Source organism: Parasteatoda tepidariorum, chromosome 7 (genome assembly GCF_982258835.1).
Source record: "Parasteatoda tepidariorum strain Cologne lab strain chromosome 7, Ptep-v5.0, whole genome shotgun sequence".
Classification (NCBI taxonomy): domain Eukaryota; kingdom Metazoa; phylum Arthropoda; class Arachnida; order Araneae; family Theridiidae; genus Parasteatoda; species Parasteatoda tepidariorum.
The window spans coordinates 92,744,652-92,760,201 of record NC_141761.1 but is presented as its reverse complement, the minus strand read 5'-3'; the positions used below and the strand labels follow the sequence as shown (position 1 = coordinate 92,760,201).

Genomic DNA, 15,550 nt, shown 5'->3' with positions numbered 1-15,550 from the left:
TAACCTCAGTTCAGGAAAGGACAATATTGCCAATAGAGAAAATCATAAAATAGAAAACTTGAACTATCAAATAACCACCCCCTAATTTAGTTAATTTTTTTGTTACGTTTCGATAATTTAGTCAATATATATCAAGCACTATTCATAACTTAATTTTTTACAGGAAAATTCATACTTTTACTGTAGTTATTCGAAGTGGAGATGCCTGAGAAAATGCTTGAGAGCCATCATGTGCTGGCTCAGGTGTTTGGCTTCTAGATGATTGATTAGAGTGATCACTTTCTTGAACTAAATTACTATCAGCCATGTAAACAAAGTTATTGGGATCTTGATCTAGATATTAAAGATAAAATAATTAGCGAATACCTCTTATTGCTATACATTTAAAAAAAAAAATTTTTTTACAAATTTAAAGAAATTAATAGAAAAAAAGATAACATATTCTAACATGCAAAAAGCTCTCTTAACCCTTTGACGCAGAATTTTCAGTTTCATACTTTTTCATCATTTTGTATTAATTTAGGTTAAAATAAGTGATTAAAGGAAAAATTTTATATACATGGCTCACTTCCAAACAATAATTTTTCAAATTTGCACTTATTTGCAGCTATTTAGATTTATGAAAAACAGTAATACGTCATTGAAATTTATTAATTTAAAAAATCAATTATTGATAAAATTTTGAATATGAACGGAAAAAAAATGTTAATATCGAAAATAATTAGCGAACACCTATTACAGCACATTTAAAAAAAAAAAAAAACATTTTTAAAAAAATTTAAAAAAGCATGACCATTATAATTAACCGATTTTCTAACTAACATGATATAAGAAGGTCCTTTAACCCTTTGATGCAGAATTTTTATTTTCATACTTTTTCAACATTTTGTATTAATTTAGGTCAAAATAAGTAAAAATATTATATTTACCATTTTAAAAAAAATTTTGTTATGAAATGCCGCATTTAATACCAGTGTCGCTTTTTGCGTTAAAGGTAAATTTTTACAAGCATGGCTCACTTCCAAACAATAATTTTTCAAATTTGCACTTATTTAGATCTATGAGGAACAGGAATTCATCATTGAAATTTCTTGAATTTACAAAATCAATTATTGATAAAATTTTGAATATGAACAGGAAAAAAAAATTTCAAACTTCTGTTTTTTTTTTAGGATTTCATATTTTAATACAAATATAATTCCAATAATCTTACAATAATCGTCTTAATAAATGATCTTCCGATAATTTTTAGTAACTATTAGACTTTTAATAATTAAAAAATATTAAAACATATTTTTGCTTGTAGTTAGAGCATTAGAAAAATATATATAAAAGGAAACCCAGCATCCCATCTGTGTCAAAGGGTTAATAATTTTAAAGCATTTGACTTTTAAAGAAAGCTATTTCATACAAAAATAATGACCTTCAGCAGCAAATGGAGAAGCAATTACAATTTTCCACATATGTATTACAGATCTGTTGTCTTGTTTCTCTAAAATGACTAGATAGAAAGGCTCCTCAAAATTAGAATTATGTCTAAGATCTACAATGGCTTGCAAATCTGGTTGAACAAAGCTTATACTACTTGCAGCCATACGATTTCGTCTCATGGGACAGCTGGAAAGTAACTGCTCTTGAAACACATGTAACAGCTGAGTGTTTTGCCAATCCTATAAAAGTTATAAATATAGAAAACTGCAATATAGAAATAAATATAGATAAATATAGAAATAGTAGAAAACTGCATTATTTCATAATGTGTATGAAAGATATTTTTCCTTTCAAAGTTTTTTATATGATGTGAAATATTAGATTAAAGTTCAAAATTAACGAAGGTCCATTGGACCAGAATCACTAAAATTTAACTCTGCCATAAAATAAATTATGAGTGATCTCCTTAATCAACAATTGAGGTAAATGGGATGGTATGCTGTTTCAGTTTTTCTATTTTGAATTTCTTGTTTCGGTTTGTGTTTTCAAAGTAATAGCAAATTTCATAATTGTGTTACACATGCTCTGTTTTATGATTTTTCACTTAAATCATGTAACAAAAAAAAATCTAATAGAGACATAAAAACAGACCAGCAAAACTGTGTATTGATTAGTTATATCTCTTAGTTACTCATCCTTTGGACCAGCGATTAAATTTTCTTAACTTCAACCTTTGTAGAGGCTTAAAAAAAATTTTTTTTTTTTGCATGGAAGTAACTATTATAAAACCAATATTACTCTTTAACTAATAATTCAGAGACTAGAAATTAAAAACTTGCTTATTTTTATTTTATTTATGTCAAAATATAGGTAAATGATTAAGATTAATATTTGCTATTTTTGCAAAAAGTGTTATGGTAACATCTTGACTTTCTAAAAATGACAAAGTCAGAAATCTATTGGATAAATTCCAGAAATAGTTTCAAATTTAACTTCATGTAAGTATAAAATGTAATAAACTCCTCAATTAACTTTAAAAAAATATATTTATATAAAACTCACATGAGTCGCATCAGATATTGAGTCCAGCTCAATAACACAACCAGGTCTTGAAGTTGACTGTTCACTCACAATTTTAAAAGCATCTTGTAATGTACTGTGCCTATAACCTAATCCAGATGAGGTACTAGTACTTTGGCTCATATCCTGAAATAAATATACATGATACATGTCACTAAAAAAAAATCTTTACTTATAAAAGATAGTAAATTAACAACATTTAACACGCAGTTTAGAACCTTACGATCTTATTAAAACAGTAAATTAATTAATATTACACAAATTTGGCTAAAATCTTGAAAACGCAACAAACAACAAACTTTCATTACAACAAACTTTTGGTTATTCAATACCTAATTGGTTTGTTCCAAATTTCTTTAATTGTTATTTTTAATTAAGGATCTAATATTAGGTCATACATCTGATATTCTTCATTTTTAAATGTTTTTTTAAAGTTGACAAAATATGCGTTCTTGTAATGCTGCATTTCTAGGAACAGTTTTTTTTTTTTTTTTTTTTTTTTTCAAATAGAGCTCTAAAAATGATTTTAATAGAGATTACTTACTTGTGTATTGTTTCGACGGGAGGAATTAGAAATTTCTGCTAGTAGATTCCGAGCATCAATTACAGCTTGGTATATTCTTAGTTGATGGCCATCTGAAGCCACAAAACAAGCACTTGGTGAGTTAGAAATACTTCCTTGAGTAGTACTGTAGAGAAAAAAACAATCGAAAAGAAATAAATGATAAAGAAAATTATCCCATACTCTCAGTTAAGAAGAAAATCCAAATCAATTTTTAAAAAAAGCATCGAAAAAATTTCCTCACTTGAGACTAATTAAAATTAAACTATAATTATCAAATATTTTAGCTTTACAGAAAATACACATGAATAAGAAACTTCTATCAGTTTTATAGAGAAATCAAATGTAATTCATTTGGGATTTTAGAAATGAAATTAATATATTGTAGAATTTATTTTGAAAATGAAAATAAAACTAGGCATCTAAAAATAGTAAAAAGCATGTATCGTTTTAAATTAAAATTCCAACTTTTCAATATTTAAAGCACTCACAAGTTTCAAATTCAACTTTATGCATGTTTGCCAAAAAATAAGTTTCAGCAACTACATACAGTTTGAATGTGCACAATTAGTTACTGTTTCTTTCTTCTCATTAAAAAAAAAAAATTATAATCCATGTAACAAAAATTAGTTTAATAGATGTGTTTACAGTTCAAAGGAAAATATTTTTCAAAAAAAATATTTTTGAAAAATATTTTCTTAAACTATGAATGTTAAAATTATCTCAAGACTTTTTAATTGAATAAATTAATGCAAAATTTTTTTCTTAAAACAAAAGCAAAATTAATTAATTTAAAATATTTCGGAAAAAAAAATTACACACATGTGAGGGTTGTGAACCTAAAACTTCTAAAATTAAAGCATACAATCTACCATAACATTATCAGATCAGCTTTACAGTAATAAAAACAATAGAAATTCATTCAAACAAACTAAAGCAATTAAATGTAAAATTATTTTAAATAAAAGCTATCTTCTTAACAGAACAAATTCTTCAAAAAAACAAAATCCAAAACGAATGACTTATTAATTAAAAGAATTTATAAAATGAACTTGAATGATAAAACCAAAACGCAATTTGGATACGAATAAGAAAATACTTTAGATAACAATTTAATTAAATCTACCATTCTAATAAATTTTTTTAAACTTAAATCTAAAATAATATGTAATGTTTTTATTTTACCTAGGCAACAGTGTGGGTATCCAAGCTACATTGGCAAAAGCTGCAGTTTCTGGTGAATTTATTCTAGCTAATTCGGTGACACCACCTGATTTAGAAAGTGGACCAACTGGCTCCACTTTCCAAAGTATAAGCTCACTACAAAAACCTGACTGAAATCCCATAGGCTGGGATATACAGCGACAAGGACTAGTAGGAACAGTAGGACTAGCTGCACCTGAATCATTCTGGTTTTTGTCAGGCAAATTATGGTGGGACGTTGTCAACAACAGAGGAAGAACTGGATGGCATGTGATGTCATTAATACGAAATCTGTGACCACAGACACGCCTAAAGTGTCCAATGCTTAATACCTAAATAATGACCAAAAAAATTAACAATATAAACTGAAATAAATTTAAGAACATAAAATGGCCTATAATTTAAAAAAAACACCAGAAAAGATATTCAATAAAATTAAAACATTGGCTTGTTCCTTTTAAGAATAATAGAATGAAGAGAAAATTTAAAACAGTATAAAACAGTTTTTTTAAATGTAAACAAACTTATTTAATACAAGAAAAAAAAACAAAAGAGAAAGGCTATAATTAAAATGTAAAGAAATTAATAACATACAAATAATTTTCACTCAATTCATTAAAAGGTGTAAAAAAGGCTTGCTAATATAAGAGTTCAAATATAGAAAGTTTAATAACACTACAGGAATGCCACTCTTAAGTTTTGATTTTATAAAACAAAAATGTATTTTATTTGTTAATATTAACAAACTTAAAATCTGTAACATAAGTCTACTAAAAATCAAAACAATAATTAATAGTTCTTAGTAAAATATTTAGTATAATTAACTGCTGATAATGAGTGGGTTTATAATACATGGTACAATTCAATGCAGGAAAAAAAAATCAGGAAATAGATTTTGTGTGGAAATCAGTATGAAAATATGAATTAATTTTTAGTAATATTTTGCATCAATGAGATTTTGCTCCCACAATTGTGTATTACAATATTTTGCCTAAAAACGAGACTACAACAGGGTTCCCACTCTTTTATCAAAGGAAATATTAAGCACTTTTAAGGACTTTTATCAAAAAAATTAAGGACTTTTTTTGTAGAAATTAAGGACCTTAAAAATGATTATTTATTATCAAATAAAACATCATAGATTAATAATAATAGATAAAAAAAATGAAATAGCTTTTCTTCCACTCAGTCACCCTTTAAAAAATTTAAAAAAAAAACTAAATAAAGAAATGTTTAATACAAATAATCCGTATTTAATTAAAATTAAATTGCATTTAATCGCCTCACATAAGCTTTTAAGAATATAAAGAAAAACTCAAAGAATTCAGATTAAACATTAAAATTTTCAATTTAAAAAATAGCAAGAAATTGTGTAAACAGATAGAAATATATAAATTATGACGTTAAATTCATTAAATTAATAAAAATATTATTTTAAGTGACTAATACTAAACCAAGACAAAAGAAACTAACAAATATAAGTTTATTGAGGTTAAGACAATTATTTTAAACTAAGTAAAACCTAATTACAATAAGCTCAAGATTTATTAAATTCACAAAATATAAAAAATTTAATGATTAAAATCAGAATATATTTATTACCTAACAATCAGGAAAAAAGAAATAAATAAACTAAAAGGAAAACTTATTAATTGAAATTAAGAAATGATAGTTAAAATAAACAGAAATTATAGTTAAAATAAACAGAAATGATAGTTAAACAGAAATGATAGTTAAAATAAGTGCTAACATAAATATTGAAACACAGGACAAGGCAGGATGTAATGATCAATTGAAATAAAAATGAAAAAATTCCATATCTAAAAATTGAAAATGAAATGAAATAATTCATTAAGTATAAAATTTATTGTGAATGAAGGGGAAACAACAACAAAACATAGTGGAATCAGAAACATCATTTTTAAAAAAAGATAAAAAATCTTTATAAAATAGTCTGCGTTTAGTCATAAAAAATTGTATGAGTACACTGATAAGGAATACTGCACCTCTGAGGAATTAGAATTTATTCAATTAAAAAGTATTGTGTCTTGTATAGACATTAAAGGAACTAAAATAATCGATGATAAAAAAAATCTGTTCGGAATAAAGTATTGTCTGAAATTATAAAACAATAATTTTTCAAATAAATCAAAGGTAATGAAAATTGGATGCAAATATGAATTATATATATATATATATTACTTATTATAAAAAAGGGAATAAGGAATAGTGATTTGGTCGAATAGTCAAATATCTGGCCAAATAAAACGGCCGCCTACCCAGTGATCATACATTCAAGAATTTTTATTGTCTATGTAAAAATAGGTCTGGGCATTGTAAGAAATTTTATATCATGATAGATTGTGAGTCAGACATCGCGATGCATCGCAATTTAACATATGTTTAAAATTTATCAATCAGAGATCTTTAAATCAATCAAAAATAAATTTATAACAAAAGAAAATGTTAATTCTAAAAAAAAAATTTATTCTATAACATCAATAGCATTGCTTAATTTTTTCAATTAAAATAAAGATGGATTAACTTAAGACTGTCTTAAGGATTGACTTGTTTTAAAGTCAAAACACAAGCTTTATTTTAATTTTTTTTATTTTATTAAAAACGACTTAGATTTTTTAAAAATAATAATATAACTGTTACAAAATATTTTACATACATTACAAATTAAAAAAAAAGAAAATGTACACTTAAATAAAACATTTTTTAAATTATTTGTTGAAAAAAGAAATGCGCTTTTGAAACATTGTTAGGCTATTGTTAATTACTTATTTAAAATAATAAAGTTGTATTGACTAATGGTCATATGGTTTTAATGTAAGTTTTTTTTATTTATTTATTATTATTTTCCTTTCTGAAAATGAAATAGACAAAAGATTTAAATGTTTAAAAATAATACTCACTATCTGACAAATTATTAAACGAACATGTATTGAAGGGATTTTTAAGAAAAATATATGTATATATTCTATATTTAAGAGCACTATTGCTAAATTATTGAAAAGCGTTAAAACATTGCTTAACTTTTTACTTAATTTAAAAAAATTTAGTCATTTTAACTAACAACCAAATTAAAAAAAAAAAAAAGAAAGAAAGAAAGAAAGAAGGCAAACTCTGTTTCAATTTCCTCAAAAATAAAAGCAAATTAATTAAATGTAGGCTTTGTTCTAATTTTTTTAAACTAAAAGCGACTGAAGATTTATTGGTTTAAAAACTAATCAAATTATTATATTTAAAAAAATAAACTCAATGGCCCGACAGCCCATAGAGGGCCTAGGCCAGGGATGGCGAACCAATGGCACGTGACACAATATTTTGGGCACTCCACCGATCACAATTGTTGTTACACTATGAATTGTTATTACACAAATGTTATTACACTATGAAGCATATGTAACAATTAAATTAAAATTCACAAAAAACAAACAAAATAATAAACAAATATTAATAAAAAAATGAAAAATTAATGCTAAAAAAACAATTAATAACCGCAAAAAACAAGCTAACAGTAAATAACTTGCAAAAAAAATCAACAGTCCTGCTTAAACTAACTTCTTACAACCTAATATAAGTTATTGGTCATCTAATCTGCAACAACAGAAGTCACACTGATATTACTTTAAGTTGAATTACGTGTATAACTGAGACATTGCAAAATGTTTTTTTTTTCTTTTTTCAATGTAAATAAAGAGTTTTGAGTATTTAGTATTATTATTTTCCCAATAATCACGAAGTCAAAATTATTTGAAGGCACGTTTATGACCTCATTAAGCAATTTTTTAGAGAAAATGGCACGTTGGTGTATAAAGGTTCGCCAACCCTGGCCTAGGCCTACTGTGCCCATCTCAGTTTTCTTAACCTTGGGCTCTGAGGTGCAACGTGAATTAAATAAATTTTAAAAAAAATTTACTTTCTATGACAAAATATAAATTACTTAAATACAAAATATATAAAATATTAAATTGTATCACTTTTAAAAAAATCAATAACGAATCTTTTTTTTTTAATTCATGATTTCGCTTCAGTAATATATTAAGTTCAGAACGAAAATTTAAGATAACAGCGATTGAGCGATCGCCAAGTAACAGTGGGTTTGCTGAAAATAATTGACAACGTTAAATCCAAACAGAAAAAAAGTGACGAAATAATGCGCAACGATCGCTAAGTAGAAAAAGTCTCACTGAAAATAATTTATTTGAAATGTTATATCAAGTCGAAATAAAACGCATAGCGAACGCAAGATAAGTCCCGCTGAAAATAATCTTCAAGAAACGTAAAATCCCAAGGTCAAAGATGGCGCTTAAGGAAACTATGCATCGCGTTCTATATTTCAACGCTGATCCTCACTCTTCGTTATTCAATATCACGAAACGAACATCATCTTCGTAGCTAAAAATGTAATTAACATCTTCGCAGCTAGACGAAATCAAAATAGTCTTCGTCAGAGTGGTGATAGCGTTAGCATAGGCAAGAATCCTCGCACGTTAAACCGCGAGCGTCTTAAATCAGGTTCCTGATGCATCGCCTAAAATAAAAAAAGTAATTATATCGGCCTGCCGATATGTGCATTACGTCGATAATTCGCGATACATCGATTAGGCAAGAAAAACCGCGAGCGTCTTAGATCAGATTCCTGATGCACTGCCTAAAATAAAAGTAATTATATCGTCCTGCCGATATGTACATTAAGTCGATAAATCACGATACATCGATTTAAAAATGTCTAAGAGTAGCGCTCTTTAAAATTGCCACATCATAACAAAAACAAGAGCTTTTTTTTAAAAATAAAAAAAATGGGAAAGCCAAACGAAATAAAAACAAAAAAATCATTCTCAATTTTTATAAGAAAAATTTAACGTGGAAAAATACACTTTAAGTGTTTCCTATCGCCAGATTTTTAGAAAAAATGACGAAAAAGAAGCTCTTAAAAATATGCTATCAAAATAAATAAAAAAAACACAATTAATCAAAAAAGCAAAGGAGAAACAGAAAATTTTCCTAAATTCTTAAGACAAAACTTGCAACTCAGAAATTCAATTTTCTATTTTACCGGTTATCTATTTATCTGTATAACTTTCAAAGAAAAAGTGGAGATAAAATACATCAGAAACGCTGTTAAATTGCCGTGCTATGAAATAAAAAAACCCAGCAAAAGTGAAAACAGAAAGCAAACATTTCACTCTTTTTATAAAAAAAGTGTCAATGAGAAAACGACGAAAATGACTTTCCTGATTAAAATTATACTTCGCCGAATAATCTTAATATCCCTAATATTAAAAAAATGGAGTCACTTATAAAATTCAATTTCAGAAGAAAATCTGATACAATGAAAAAAATCTACTTTGCCTTGCGACGATCACTAGATGCTGATCCATTCCTTATATTTTTCATCAAGTGTCCATAAATTATTAAAAACACACTTTCCTGGCATTTCTAACAATTTCACATTTGAATGAAGTATTAAAGCTACCACGTGTGTTATCAGAAGAATTGAATTTCTCGAACCCTATGGATGTAGAAGGTCAATGCAGGTCCTCAGCTGATAAAGTACCTCTAAGTACTGTCTAAAAATAAGTCAAGCCCTCTACCCACCTGCAGTATCACTCTCCCTCTCCCCACACTAAAATTTTTTCTTTCAGAGTGATCCAGAAAGAAATATTTTAATGAAAAAATTAATAAAAGAAGAAAAAAAAACAATATGGACGTGTTTTCTTCCACTTGCTTGTAACCCCTACCCTCACACACATTCAAAATATTCTACCCTCAATGCAGGATCTCATTCTAGGCGAAAGACGTACTTTTTAATTGTGGATATTTTCCTAAGATAAAAAAATTGTTCCAACCAACTAGTGATACTAGAAATTAAGGACTTTTAAGGGCCCTTCATTTTCAAAATAAAAACTAAGCAGTTTTTAAGGACTTTTAAGGACCGTGGGAACCCTGTACAAATAATCCTAAATAGGATGTTCTGCATTGGAACATATTCTTTTGTCACATAAATAAAAAATTCACTTAACTTCATAATTAATCACACCCCTGTGGCAAAAGCATTAAAATCTTTGCGAACATCCTATAAATGTCTTCTACGTGCAATTAACTTTATGCAGTTTAATCAGTACATTATCCTTAAAACTTCATTTCACTTGCAACAAGTTAGTAAATAATGCAGCCATAAAAATATTAATCCAACAATATATAAGTTGTGAATAAATTGGAAGATGATTTTAGTCAATTTCCTATTCCATTTGGCTGACAAAATATTGACATTTCATGCATATATTTTATATATTAGTATAATGAAAACTCAGGAAGTGTATTGAATTTTATTTCAATACTTTCTGTGGATTAATATTTTTGGGATAATTAATTGTAGTTTTTGCCATATTGAGAAAATTTAAATGTTCTTAGATAGTTTTCCATACTAGCTGCATCAAAATAGAAACATTTAAAACAATAATTTTATGGTTGAAGAATTAAAGGATTGGATCACATATGCGAATTCGAATGGAAAATTTAAATTAACCGAAGATAAAGAGTACTCAGATAAAGAGTTTAATGCCAGTTTTAAAGAGTTGAAGTGTTTTTGTAAGAGCTGGCCTAGTTTTACACCTCAGCTTAGCTATATTATGGTTGAATACAATTAATTTCAATTTCTAAAATGTCTGATGTTGGGAAAGAAGGATATTTTTTGCGGGATGTTGAAAAAAATAAAAAGTTATTTTCTTTGCAACTTCCAATAAAAAAGTATCGATTTGGAGAATTTTTAAAAAAAGTAACATTTTGACTTCATTGAAATTAATCGGTGCATATTTTTCTTACAAATTAGAATCACTCATTAATTGACATTTTTAACAGTCTAATATCACCATAATTTTCTGTGTATTATCCATGGCATCGTACAATCTACAAACAGAGCAGAGATACCTGATGAGAAAAACTTCATCTGGTAATCTAAACCACTGTATAATCTGCAGATTATATGATGGTTTGCTTGAAACGATATCTGCTTCTATTTACGATAAAAATACACAGGCCCCCTCTCATTGGTAGAATCTATTCCATAGTAGAGCAAATCCATGCCATACATGATCCAATATGCATCAACAGAGAAATGTACGAACACACACGCAATCATGTTTAAAGGATATTCACACTGAATGCTATAAAAACCTGCATGCGAATTCAGAGATATGATCGGAAATTTGATTTACAAGTTTTTCGTAAGTAAATATATTTCTCCAATATGGTTCTTGTTCGAATTTCTGAGTTCACATACGCAAATTCTTTCGCATCCAGTGTGATTGGTCCCTTACACTTTTATGGCTGACAAAAATCAATAAAAAATTTGCAATGTCTGCCCAGAAAATAATTTAATCTGATTATACACAATAACAGATTAAGTAGCAGTGACGATTTTCATGTTTTTTAATAGGTAATCAGAGGACTATACATGAAAAGTTATTGTTTATATCCCATAAAAAACTTTTTTAATAGGTAATGAGCGGACTATATGCGGAGAATTCTGGTTTATATCCCACAAAAACTTTACAAATATCAAACAAACTTTGATAATTACCTGAGTATACTGAGATGTATCAGCAAAAGAAACATGCCACAAATTTAAGCTTCCATTACTGTGTTTAGTTAACATGCATACTGTAGGAGTAGTGGATCTTAATGCACAGTATTGTGAGAGATGCTTATTTACATTTCGTTTCCACTGTACATAATCCACGGATGGCTGCTGTTGCACAGCGTTTTGCTTTGCTGCCTCTTCCTTCTGCTCCACCTTTTCTTTAATCATTTGTTCAGAGACAGCTGCGCTTATTGCTAGTCGAAGATCTAACCCTGCATGAGGAGAATACATATACATATGATGAGACATAGTAGCTGCATCACTGAGAGGAATGGCATTTGGAATGCGTGAGGCAAAGCTAACTTGAGCTTGTCGAAAGGATCCTGGATTGTACTCATCTAGCCAGTCCACTAACCTAAAATGTATGGTTTTATGCACCCTTATGAAAGTCTAAAAATACTTAGCTGAATTTTTCAAAAGTAAAACATTATGCTATATTATAATTCGGTAAATATTTTTTGTACATTAAATCTAGTTGATAAACAGGTAGGCAGTGCTAGGCTATTGGCGATGATTTAAGAAACATCCGTTAGGATGAACCTAAAACACATCATCACAATTTTGATCCTCTTCAGAGGGAATGGCTCCCTCGCGTTGGAACATGAACGACCTGCTCGTGAAGTCGAGCACTTTACAGTAGAACATTTTAACGAGGACTGATAATGTGCAATGCAGAGAGACCCATATAGAGAGTATCACAAGAACTTTGAAACTATCTGCATTTTTTTATAGTAACATGCACTTAAAAGTTAATAAATAATGCTTAATTTATTTTTTAGATATATGGTTTAAGTACACTAATGAAACTCTAAAAAATATTTAGCTAGATTTTTCAAAAGTAAAACATTATCATTATAATACAGCAAATGTTTTTTAGAACTATAAATTTGTACATTAAATATAATCAACTAATACACATCAAGGTAAATTTCTAATTTTATTTGGAAAACACTACATTACTGATAGACAATAAGTTTATAGTAACATGAACATCGAAGTTAATAAATAATGCTTAATTTAATTTACTTTTTAAATAAATTAAACCTATTATTTAAAAAGGTATTAAGAACAGAATAAAAACAACATCCTTAGTTTTATATATGTTTAAAATTATCAATTAAACAACATCAATACATAAACTAAGTCAGGGGTTGACAAATCTCAGGCCCCTGGTCGACATGTCCCCAAAAAGCTCCCATTTTTCATTTCATAGCATGCCGGTTCCTAAATATTGCTCATAGCTTCTAAAGATGTTCCATTTTTGTATAACCCTGTGGTAAAATATAATTTTTATGTATGTTTTAAAATATAAAAATTTCAGTGAAACAGGAAATGTTTTCATCTTATGTTGACTTCAGAAAAAGTGTTCTCTCTAATTAAATACCATTTCCTTCTATGGCCTATTCTTTTTAATTTCAATTTTTCTTAATTTACTTAACCACAGGTTTTATATGGTTCATAAACATTTTGGAACAAATGATGTTGGATCGAAAACTTATGCATTTGACTTGAATTTACAGGTTTTTGTTTTAAATCTATAAAATTATAAATAATAATGTTTAAAATAGCGATTCCAGGGTGTGTAGACAGATTTTTCAACAAAAAATAAGAACTTTTAAGTACTTTTTAAGAACTCCAAAAACATTTTTAATCACTTTCCAAAAAAAAAATCATAATTAGGATTTGTGCAATAATTAAAATTTCTTTTTAAAAACTAGAAAATTAAGCTCTTTTTACAAATCCCAAATAAAAAAAGCACCTTTAAGGGCTTTTAAAAAATGTAAATTAAAAAGCACCTTTAAGCAGTTTTTTTAAAAATGCTACTTACCCTGAATTTTTATGATAGTTAAAAAAAAAAAAAAATAGAGAGGAGAGACATTTATAAGTAAGTTACACCAAAATAAGTTGTCATGTCCGGAAATTGGATTAGTTTATTTCCTGCTGCAAGTTTCCTCAAATATGAGACTAAGGAGACTATCATTATAAGAAGTAATACTCACCACACCAAAAAACTGCCATCTACAGGGTAAACACTGAATAGTAAATCTGGAGACCTATGCCAGTCTCTAAGTAACTTTTCGATTTTTCTATCTATAAAGTCTCCGGAATAACTCTAAAATAAAATAACATTATTATTTACTAACATTCATGAACACATAGCTGTGAAAATTACAAAATTTGGATGCATGTTTTCACTCTTAGAATATCATTTTTTAAGACATAATGATGACTTTTAAATTTAATACTAGCTCAAATCCTGATCAAAAGACTCAAAAAGGTAGATCTCCTAACAACAAATGGTAACAAGTACTATTTATTTCTTTAATCATCAAAAATATTGATATCTATAGATAAGTAGTTATAAGCACTAATATAGTTTCTACTGAGCTCAGAATAAGCGATATAATGTTGTTGTCGTTGGCCATTAAAGCAGAAGGCGTGTGATTGTTCTTGTTTTCTAGTGACGTTATCTAAGGCCAAGAACTAGACTTCTGCCACACCCATACATCACACCCGTTTATGGTGCGGAACCATTCTCATGCATTCATCCACTGATCGTAATTTTGATATGAAACAGAGAATGATCAATCTCCAATTCAGTACCCCCAGAGGTATTGATTTCTTATGGAAACATGGAGTACTTTGTGATCCGACAGATTTAATGTGCACCAGTCACCATTTACTAAACAGGGAATTTTCGGCCAGCTGGATTCGAGCTCCCATTCTCACAAATGTGAGTCCAGGGCATAGCCAATTAGGCTATCCTGGTCATAAGAGATACAATGTTAAAGAAATTTAAAAATTTTGTAATACCTCATTGTGAAATTTAATATTACATTTCAAAGGATGCATGCATCTTGCTGTTTATGGTCTAAGATTTAAAACAATTAAATACAATAAAAGTTGTAAGAGATTAGATGTTTCAATTTTTTTCAATAGTGAAATGATTTGAGATCAGTAATGACTCCTTGTAAGGCAAAAATTTGAGGCTATTAAGCTTTGATGAGAAACTTAAAATAGTGTTTGAAAGCTTTATTAATGGCAGATAGATTAAATGCATATGAAAAATTCACAATTATAAAGTAAAATTGCAATAAAAGATATACACCCCAGTTATTTCCTAACAGTAAATAGTTGTGTTTTGGTGATAGTAAACTACCAAAAGACATAGGTAAACTGAATTAAGAAAGCTGGATTGGTTCTTTTCAATAGGATATATATTAAAATGCTTTATTTCGTTCAAAAATATTTAAAATATGAAATATGGTTTTAAAGTGCAAAAAATAACACAATTTAAGAAGTGTGGAATAAAAAAAGATAACCAACATTTTATTAAAATTTCACTTTTTGACTATAAATAATTATATCCAACCAGGGCTTTCATTCTGCTTTAGTAGTGTGAGCGTCTGTTAAAAAATAGCAACACAATACTGGTTCTTTTCATAAGCCATGCATCTTTGCAGTTTGATCAGCAGGAAAATCTATCGATAAACTACAAATATATAGGTTATCACTTTTAATCCCCCTTTCCCTGATCTTCAATTTTTGAAAAACAACTATTCTAGAAATGGTTGCTTTTTGGAAGTGTCACCATATTTGAACAAATATTTGTTATTTTG

The 15,550-nt window shown here is 27.8% G+C and overlaps 1 protein-coding gene across 3 annotated transcripts in view; it reads right to left on the bottom strand.

The window, feature by feature from the left end:
* The window catches only part of Rbcn-3A (rabconnectin-3 alpha), a 124,723-nt gene that overhangs the window by 82,911 nt on the left and 26,262 nt on the right, over positions 1–15,550 (bottom strand). For all 3 annotated transcript variants that reach the window (XM_087168273.1, XM_087168276.1, XM_087168275.1), the window contains exons 13-19: positions 13,931–14,043; positions 11,871–12,285; positions 4,259–4,608; positions 3,056–3,200; positions 2,494–2,637; positions 1,424–1,670; positions 176–333 (exon numbers count right to left, since the gene is read on the bottom strand). In XM_087168273.1, coding sequence (XP_087024399.1) covers positions 176–333; positions 1,424–1,670; positions 2,494–2,637; positions 3,056–3,200; positions 4,259–4,608; positions 11,871–12,285; positions 13,931–14,043 — 1,572 coding nt within the window. The remainder of the gene's footprint in view (positions 1–175; positions 334–1,423; positions 1,671–2,493; positions 2,638–3,055; positions 3,201–4,258; positions 4,609–11,870; positions 12,286–13,930; positions 14,044–15,550) is intronic.